This window comes from Carlito syrichta, unplaced genomic scaffold (genome assembly GCF_000164805.1).
Source record: "Carlito syrichta isolate Samal-C Ts95f unplaced genomic scaffold, Tarsius_syrichta-2.0.1 Scaffold309712, whole genome shotgun sequence".
Lineage (NCBI taxonomy): Eukaryota > Metazoa > Chordata > Mammalia > Primates > Tarsiidae > Carlito > Carlito syrichta.
This window is the reverse complement of record NW_007253808.1, coordinates 353,556-363,202: the sequence shown is the minus strand read 5'-3', so window position 1 is coordinate 363,202 and position 9,647 is coordinate 353,556. Positions and strand designations below refer to the sequence as shown.

The following is a 9,647-nucleotide window of genomic DNA, read 5'->3' as shown; positions in this document are numbered from 1 at the left end:
CCATCCGTGCTCCTTTCACAGTTTACTTTTTTAGGTTAAACACTCAAATTGCCTTATTTTTCCCCTCATCTAACACATGTCCAGGCCCTCGTCTGCTCTGGACACTTTCCTGCAACCACAATTCCAGTTTTTCTCTGACCTTGTTCAATATGGTAGAGGGGAGGCGTGCTCAGAGCCGTGTCAGAGACAAGACAAATTATTTCCTTTTTGCAGTCTCCTCTATTAATGCAGCCTAAGACCACCGGCTTCTTAAACAACCTCATCACTGTAGACTGAGCACAAACTGGGAATCCAGCTTCAGCTCTCCTGCAGGCTGGTGCACACGGCACTAATGTCTCAGCTCGCCACCCAGCAGACTCCCAGCCCTCCTATGGAAGACATGAGGTCGACCACCACCTCTGTCCTGGTCCTTTCGTGTGGCTTCTGCAGGCTTGGTCTCCGGGATGGGACGGGGAACCTGCTAGAACTTACTAAGCCAGGTGGGCACACTTTCTGGCTCTCCAGGGACAGCCCTGGTGTATACCTATTGTCCTTGTAAATTAATGATGACACCTCCTTTGGCTGTCGCGTGTTTCAGCTTGGAGGCTAAGTATAAGGCCACCCTATTTTTAGAGGCATAATGGCCTGGAAGTGGCTTGGAGACAATCTCTAGGGGCCACACAACTACTCTAAAGATGGCTGGGTAGCACTTCAAGCCCAATGCCTGCAAGGGGCTGACAGGTGAGGTGGCTGCTTACAGACCATGGGTGTGCTGAGTGACTTGGGCCCAGAGGTGTTCAAATTCAAGTTTTGTAAGCACCGGGCATGCGGATGAAATGCATCCGCGGGTGGAGTTCAGTTATGGGTAGCCAGCTTGGAACAGTTGGCTCCGAATTTTTTTCTCCTCAACTACATAAATTCCTTCAGCAGGAATTCTTTAAAAATATATTCCAGCTTTATTGATACACAGGGATTCTTAATCTTATTTGGGTCACAGACCCTTTTGAGAGTCTAGCAAAAGCTATGATTTCTACTTCCAGAAAACTGTGTCTTTGCGGATGCAAATATAATTTTCTTTTTTCTTCTTCGTCTTCTCTTGTTTTCTTTTTCAAACAGTCTTTTGCCCAGACTGGGGTGCAGTGGAGCCATCATAGCTCGTTGTAGCCTTGAATTCCTGGGCTCAAGCATCCTCCCTCCTCAGCCTCCCGAGTAGCTAGAACTACAGGTTTGCAACACCACACCCGGCTTCTTTCTTTCTTTCTTTCTTTCTTTCTTTCTTTCTTTCTTTCTTTCTTTCTTTCTTTCCTTCCTTCCTTCTTTCTTTCTTTCTCTCTTTCTTTCCTTCCTTTTCCTTCTTTCCTTCCTACCTTCCTTTCTTTCTTTTTCTGTAGAGACAGGGTGTTGCTGGTCTGGAACTCTTGTCCTTAAGGCATGCTTCCACTTCCACCTCCCCAAGTGCTGAGATTACAGACAGAAACCACTGCATCTGACTGGAAAACACAATTTTTAATACCTTACCTGGAAACGTGAGAAAGGGGCTGCCATCACCTTACATGCTGTTTCCTCCTGGGGGCAGACCCTAGCTGCTTACCCCCGAAGATGCTCTGCTCACAACTTGTGATGCTGATGCCAGGGGTGTTTTCCTAGGGGCTTTGGGCTCACTCTTATGAGATGAGCCTATTCCTGTGTGCAGCAGTTAGGATCAGAGGCTTCTATAGGTCCTCAGACCAGTTTTCTGGATGAAGGGGGTATGCTATTGGACCAGGCATGTTATTTTCTATTAAAATGACTGAGCTGATTAAAAACACTTAAAAAAACTGAATACAAAGAACAGCAAATGGGACAGAGAATGCTTGCTTATAGGGCGACCAGGGCAAGTTATAAAACTGGGCTGCATTTTTTAGAGCTAACACAGGTTTGGGCTCGTAGCAGCCTGACTCTCATTTTGCCTACCTCGGTCTTCCTGTGGTGCCCCATTCTGAGATCTCTCTTCCTTTCACGGGTACACCTTATAAGGTCGTCATCTTGATATCCTTAACCAATTATATCTGCCAAGACCCCGTTTCCAAGTAGGCTCACGTTATAGGTTCCTAGTGAATATGAACTTTGGGGGCCGTTATTCCACCGATGACACCAGGAGGCAGGGAGCACACAGGACAGATGGCTTGCCTTCTTACTAAGACATGAGGAGGCCAGGCGCGGTGGCTCACGCCTGTAATGCCAGCACTTTGGGAGGCCAAGGTGAGATGATTGCCTGAGCCTGTGGGTTCGAGACCAGCCCAGGCAACCTGGTGAGATCTCATCTCTACAATAAATCAAGAAAAATGAGCTGGGCATGGTGGCACATGCCTGTAGTTCCATGTACTTGGAAGGGTGAGGCAGAAGGATCACCTGAGCCCAGCAGGTCCAGGCTGCAGTAGCCGTGAGTGTGCCACTGCACTCCAGCCTAGGTGACAGAGTGAGACTCCAACTAAAAAGAAAAAGACATGAAGGCTAACAGAGCAATGTCATTTTTGCGAGGGACTAGTTCACATCGCAATGCCCTTGATCAGCCATGGTCTCGAGCGTCAGTATTGGCCATGGGCAGCCTGAATTCCTTTTCCTGCACGACAGGGAATGCAATACACATTAAATACTGTAATACCACCAAGTTGCCCAGCCAAGGCAAGAGCAGAGAGTTATTTTTTCCATCTCTGATTTTTCCATTTGATACATTAAAGAGTACAGTGCGACACTGAAACTGATTTCAATTTTCATTCTTTCAGGTGGAATAAGTGGAAATAAACTCAAGCTGATGCTTCAAAAACGAGAAGGTAAATATACCCCAAATGGATAAGAGATGTATTCTTGACTGGGTGGAAATGAAATGGCTAGATGGCATGTGCTGACTGGAGGCTTGGATGCGGAGAATCCAAAGTGTTTACTTCTTGAAGGTTAGCAGATATGAAGGGCTTACTCTGTGGGCGTGGTATTTTATGCTAGTAAATGTTTGGAGGTTGTTTTTCTGAAGGCTGTCAGTGTAGACTCAAAAAATAGAAGACACGGTGCTATAGTATTAACTGAATGCTGTTTGTTTTAGCACCGTGAAATACTTTAGAGCACGTGTCTAGATGTAGAGTGTAACATTCAGAGCATATAAGACCTCAGCTGGTGCCATGGGCATGGGGTGGCATGGTTGTGGCACTCTGTATATCTGACTGGGGCAGAGCCTTGAAACAGGAAAACTTTTTTTTTTTGAGTTGAAGTAACTCTATCGCCCAGACTGGAGTGCAGTGGTCGCTCCCGGCCACCGCAGCCTCAACCTGCTGGGCTCTGGAGATCCTTCCGCCTCAGCCTTCCAAGTAGCTGGAACTATAGGCGCGCGCTACCACGCCCGGCTCATTTTTTAAAAATTTATTGTTGACATGAGGTCTCGTCAAGTTGCCCAGGCGGGTCTCAAATCCACAGGCTCAGGCCATCCACTCACCTCAGCCTCCCAAAGGGCGGGATTACAGGCTGAGCCACCGAGCCCGGCTAGGAAAACTTTTTTATGACTAACCTCCGTTGTGAAAAACACTCTAAGATAAATGTGGCAGACAGCCGCAAAACGCCATGGAGACTCAACAGCCAGGAAATCACAGAACACGGTTCTGGGCCCACAGATTAGTTGGATCAATCGTGTGGGTTTGTGAATGTCATTTTCCCTCTCCCAACTTTCACCTTTCTCTGTCAAATTAAGCTCTTCTAGGAATGAAAAAGCAGGACCACATTTCCTACGTGACCATTTAGCTAATTATTTTTCCATACGCGTACTCACCAGGCCTGACCCTGCTGAGCTTCTGAGATGCCTGTAGTTCCACGCACTTGGAAGGGTGAGGCGGAAGGATCACCTGAGCCCAGCAGGTCCAGGCTGCAGTAGCCGTGAGCGTGCCACTGCACTCCAGCCTAGGTGACAGAGTGAGACTCCAACTCAAAAAGAAAAAAAGACCCCATCGGGTGCATCCGGGGAGGTATGGCCAGAGACATGGCCACTGATTCTTTCTTCTCCTAGTTCATGGGAGAGTCTGGCAGTCTGGAGTCAGCTCCCCAAAGTGGGATCCTCAGTCACTTCTCCCCGTACTTCCCAGAAGCCCCCTGGGGATCCTCCCACTGGTGGCTGGAACACAGGTGGCCCCTCTCACGGGCAGGGAGTCCCCGGGGGAGCTCCCGGCATCTTTTCCAGCACGTCCAGCCCTCGTGAGACCCTGGTCTCTCCCCAGTCTCTGAGGCGGCTTGGAGGGGCTCCTCCCTGTGCTGCGTGACTGAGAGAGCGTGACCTTATGGATGCCTGGGGCAAGTGACACTCTCCCAGGGCCTGCCCGTCATGGGTGAGCAACCTGCAGAGCTTATCATGGCTCCGAGGTGTGCATCCCCCAGCCTTGACTCAGTCCAAACCAAGAAACACACGTTGAGCACGAGCACCTACTGTATGCACAACCGTGCCATAGGCCCTGAAAGGTTTGTCAAAAAAAAAAAAGCCCTGCTGAATTAATCATATGACTGATGAGCAGATCAAGCACTTGACTTCCATCATCTTGTACATTCTTCATAACACCGAGAGAGGGCTGGTTGGGCTGGTTTTATAGACAAGGGGGACCAAGCCCGTGTACGAGGTCCAGGGCAAAAGCCCGGTGGCACAATGGTTTCCGCTGAGCACAGCCTACAGAAGTGATTCCGTTCCAACAGCTGAGACTTCGATGGAAAGGCGTTAGAGCAGGCACTGTCAAAGCAAGGGGCAGCGCCCTTCAGGACCCACGTGAACCATCAGGGATCTCATCGTGAGGCCCAGAGATGGTGGCTGGAGGGGCGCTGTGTGTCCCAGCAGACCAAGCTGAGAACTTGGCTCCCCGCTGCTAGGTGGGGTCTGGCCCCTGTCCACTCGGCCCCATCATTCCAGATCTTCTGTCTCACGTAGACCCTTAAGCGAGCACAGCCCTCTGTCTGCATACACGATGCACATGCACCGTGCGGCACTGCCTATCCAGCTGCTGCCTGAATGCAAAGCCTGGGGGATGAGCCCCGGGCTCTGGGTGTGGCAGTCAGGCTGCAGGGAAGTAGCTGCGTGTTGTTTCTGCCCTGAGAACCTCGAAGCGGAAGGTTAGACTGTGCCCTCGACTAGCAAGAAGCACGCAAGCGGATGTCTGCGGGGATGGGGCTGAGAGTCAGAACTCTCCTGTATCTGGGGCTGTCTGCGTGTGCGTGTGCAATAGTGAGGTGCCCTCATAAGAAAATTAATAACCACTCTTCTTGGGGTGGGGAATGGCTCATGTCAGCACCTGCTCCCACCGAGGCCAAAGTGGCTGTGGATGAGAACAAAGCCAAGGAGTTCCTTGGCAGCCTGCGTCGCCAGAAGCGTCAGCTGTGGGACCGGACCCGCCCGGAGGTACAGCAGTGGTACCAGCAGTTCCTCTACATGGGCTTCGACGAGGCGGTGAGTGCTCCCTCCTGCTAGAGGCCTGGCTTCCCGTGGGGCAGCGTGGCATGGCGAGGCGCGGCGTGGTTGGCGGGGTGGAGGCCTGGCTCAGGGAGACGGGATGCAGAAAACGGGGCTCTGCTGTTTGTTCCTGAATTGGGAGCCCCGTTGTATGTCAAGTGCCACGTGGCATGGGGCTAGATCACCAACAGTATGAGGACATCGGCCGAGCGTTTTCCACCTGGGCAGGTTTGAGCGGCAGAACCCAGAACTGTCACGGGCCCAGATGTCTGGGACTCAGATTAACCAAGAATCTGAACCCGTTTGAGTTAGCTAGATGGTTTTTTCCTGGACATTCTTAAAATAACTCGCAGTCCCCCCAAGACCTTTTCAGTTTTACCTCGAAGAATGTTGGAAACGGCGTCGATGCAAAGGATCTATGGGGACCATGGAAAGATGACACGTCACTTTTAAAGAGAGACAGGTCTCTGTAAATGTTTCAGGGAAAACTTGTCAATGCACTCTTGGGAAAAGATGGTTGCAGTTCGTGTGCCCAGATGGCCTCCCTGGACCCATTCAGCAATGTGGGCATACTCACCAACTCCCAACTGGGGTGCAGGTGCAGGTAGGAGCGGCCAAGGCAACGCCTAGGTCTTTCCCACGGGAGCCTCTGCAGAGTGACTGGTGAGGTCAGGCTCGCTGTGAGAGATTTAGCAGAGAGAACCAGCAGCTACCCACACCAGCCAGGGAGCAGATGGGCTTTTCACGGCAGCGCCTCCAGCAGGGCTGCTAGAGGTGTCTTTCTAAGTGGGCATGAGATTCCCATGGAAGACGAATACCAAACACTGCAGCAGGTGAAAAATATGAAGTCTTTTAGGCTGCGTCGCTTTTCATGGCTGCATATAAATCATGGAGCTGTCCTAACTTCCTTTCCGCTCCCAACCATTGGATATATCAGTTGCTCCCTAAGTGTCTTTTTGCTACTCAGATATAATCTTTTTTTTTTCCTGTGCTCAACACTGATAGCCAAATTGTGTGCCAGGCATGCTTCTAAGTGGGTTTGTGAATGAAGCTACTTCACATTCGCGACAACCCAAAACACCGGCACCGTTATTTGCAACTCTGTGTGTAGTCTGTCTCTTACTGAGAACCACATTCTGCCCAGGGAACTTACCGAGGCAAAGGCAGAATGATGTTTAAGCACCTTGACGTACTGTCAAATTGCACACTCCCGTAAGTCACGCGCGAGGGCACCAGTTTTCTAGAATCTTCAGCAGCGTCTGATGTTCTCGCTGAAATTAAAACATGTACATTCACTTATTCGATAGATGAAAATGCTGTATCATCCTGTAGTAATTTGCATTTCTTTGATGACCATCGTTGCGATGAGTATGAAGAGTGTCACGTGGGGAAATGATGTCTGGTGACCAAGCCAGGATAGAGATGACGACCAAACAGGATCGTCATCATGAAATATACATCAAAAGACACCAGGGAAATGCATCCCCCTGTCACTAGCGATGGTCCCTTTTTCTGTGTTCTCTTCTCATGCACAGATTTTTAAAATCTGCGTCTCCGTTATTTCTGTATTCATCAAGCATTTCAAAAATTTGCTGAAAATACATATTTAAGCCAAAACCTAAGTAGGCTTGTAAGCTAAGAAAACCCAAGGAACAGGATTATTTCATGATGGCCAAAAAGGAAGTAGTGCCATGAGAGAAGCAAGGGTGGAAATGGGGGAAGGGAGTCAGTGTCCTCCTTCCCTGGGCAGGGGCTGAGGCGGGCTCAGAAGCTGGTAGAGCTCCAGGGGTGGCAGACAGGCTGGGGAATTCGAGTCATGGCGGGAGCTGTCTGCTCCTCACATCAATATACTGCCACTGGGCCACAGAGACCCAGGCACAGGCCAGGCTGGGGCTCCAGCCTCACGATGTTGTCAGATAGCAGGGCTCATGGGCGGTCTTGTTAAAATAAAATAGGCTGCTAGGATCCAACCCCCAGAAAATAACACCCGGGAGGTACGGGGTGAGGGGTACCTGGTAATCAGCATTTGTGATTCGGATGTGGGGTGTCTGGCCACGTGCGGAGGAAAACTGGTCCCGCACCCCAAACTGCTCAACCTGCTCACCACTTCCCAGGCCATCTGTGTCGGCTCCCCACTTTTTCTGATCTCACACTCAATCTCTCACCATGTCCCGAGCATCAACATGTGCGCGCCCCAATCTACATCCATCTTGTACCTTCACTGTCACCCAAGAAAAACTAGTCTTTCCTTCAAAAATCAGATTACAGCCGGGCCCGGTGGCTCAGCCTGTCATCCCAGCACTTTGGGAGGCTGGGACAAGTGGATTGCCTGAGCCCGCAGGTTCGAGACCAGCCCGGTCAATTGGAGAGCCCTCCTCTCTATAATAAATCAAAAATTAGCCCGGCATGGTAGTGTGCATCTGTAGTTCCTGCTACTTGGAAGGCTGAGGTGGAAGGATTGCCAGGGCCCAGAAGGTCGACGCTGGGGTGGCCATGAGCGTGCCACTGTACTCCAGCCTGGGCAACAGAGCGAGACTCTGACTCAAAAAAAAAAAAAAAAACCCCAACGAAAAACCCCAGATTACTGGCAAAGCCCAGCTGCTACAGTGGAAAATCTGGATATCATGATACACTTCTTACTCAGCTCCAGTTCTACTACCTCCCTTTTATTAACTGAAACTATATCCTTGTGCATCCACCTCTCAGGAACTGCAGGCTTCTTGAAAGCAGGTTTTGTTTGGGGCGGAGCCCTCCAGCACCCAGCCAAAGGCCTGACATGCGTGCCCATTTTCCAGCGTGTGGAACGAATGAATGCACCTGTGTTGGCGAACCAACACAGATGTAAAGGCGTCCCCGTCAGAAGCATCATGATGCTCTGCCCTGAAGCTGTCATGTGACTGTGCCGTGGTTGATCTCACTCAGCCAGCGTTTACAAGACAAGACACCTCTATGTGCAAGACAGAGGGCCAGGCACAGGAGTGGGATGGGAAGCCAGACAGTGTCTGCCACAGTGACACGTGGCCTGAGGCACAGTCCAGGCTTTCACTGTCTGTGGCCCATGTCAGTGTTATTTACCGAGACAGAGGAAAACGGATAAGTCTGGGGTGTTCTTAGCAAATATCTGGCAAAAGTCTGCAAAGCTATCGGCGTGTGCCTCTTTGGGGGAAAACAAACAGCTCTGTCGGCAGTATTTTTCAACTGTTTGTGTTGACCTCTGAGCACACGAATACTGTAACAGCCGTTATTCTTAGCAAGGGCTGTTGGTCATCGCTGTAGGTAAGATGGCCTTATGGGAATGTGTCCTTAAATCCTTTCTCTCTGTTTCTTCCAGAAATTTGAAGACGATGTTGCCTATTGGCTGAACAGAGACCGAAATGGACACGAGTACTACGGCGACTACTATCAGCGTCACTATGATGAAGACGCTGCCATCGGTCCCCGGAGCCCCCACAGCTTTCGGCATGGCGCCAGTGTCAACTACGACGATTACTAACGGTGACTTGCCACCCGCATCCACGAAGCCCACAGGGGTTCTCGCCATGTGTCTCCTGATACCTTACACAACCCGAGTTCTGCCTTGCTTAGTTCAGCGGATCTTTTCTACCTACTTTTTGCGACCAGAAAGGAAGAGTTGAAACAAGTTATATAAACGCCTTTCGATATTGCATGCAAGTACCTGATGATGCGTCTCATTTAAAAAATAGAAATAAAGCATTTTGTTAAAAATGAAGTCTCAGAATTCCTTTGTGTGCAAATCATGCCGTTGGCATTTCTCGTTCCCTTGCTGTTGTGAAGTTGCATTCGAGAGACAGCTCTCAGTTTTCATCCCAAGAAGGACCATGAGGTGGAGCGAGAGGTCTTCAGTCTGTTAATGTGCAGCTGCACTGAATGCAAGACAAAGTCGGCAAGAGAGTCTAGTTGAAAATGACTCAGGGTTAAGGAACATAGTTTGGAGCATTTCGGTCACTCGACAGAGGTTTGAGGGTGCCAGAGACCTGCTCCAGCTGGGTTCAGGGTACCCCAAAGGTGGAGATGGCGTCGGCGATTGGGGGGGAAGAAGAGAGAAAGAGATAGAGAAAGAAAGAGACTGGACTCTGGGCTAGTGCAAAAGCGATATGTGTTATTGGGAATTACAACGGGTCTTTTATACACAAAGTGAGATGTGGGAGGGGCATCCCCCACCCACCAGAAACCTTAATCCATGAAAACTTAATCA

At 50.1% G+C, this 9,647-nt stretch overlaps 1 protein-coding gene across 1 annotated transcript; it reads left to right on the top strand.

The window, feature by feature from the left end:
* Positions 1-331: 331 nt before the first annotated feature.
* CUNH2orf40 (chromosome unknown C2orf40 homolog) lies at positions 332-9,161 on the top strand. Its single transcript, XM_021717360.1, has 4 exons — positions 332-479; positions 2,745-2,792; positions 5,271-5,428; positions 8,763-9,161. The coding sequence occupies exons 1-4, from the start codon at positions 332-334 to the stop codon at positions 8,922-8,924; spliced, it is 516 nt and encodes a 171-aa protein (XP_021573035.1). The 3' UTR covers positions 8,925-9,161.
* The last annotated feature ends 486 nt before the right edge of the window (positions 9,162-9,647 follow it).

Bases quoted from the DNA above. Each gene is read 5' to 3' on its own strand.
- CUNH2orf40 (XM_021717360.1), top strand. From the start codon at position 332: ATGTCTCAGCTCGCCACCCAGCAGACTCCCAGCCCTCCTATGGAAGAC. The intron at 480-2,744 runs GTGGGCACACTT...TCATTCTTTCAG, and splicing joins GCTAGAACTTACTAAGCCAG to GTGGAATAAGTGGAAATAAA. The intron at 2,793-5,270 runs GTAAATATACCC...GGCTCATGTCAG, and splicing joins GATGCTTCAAAAACGAGAAG to CACCTGCTCCCACCGAGGCC.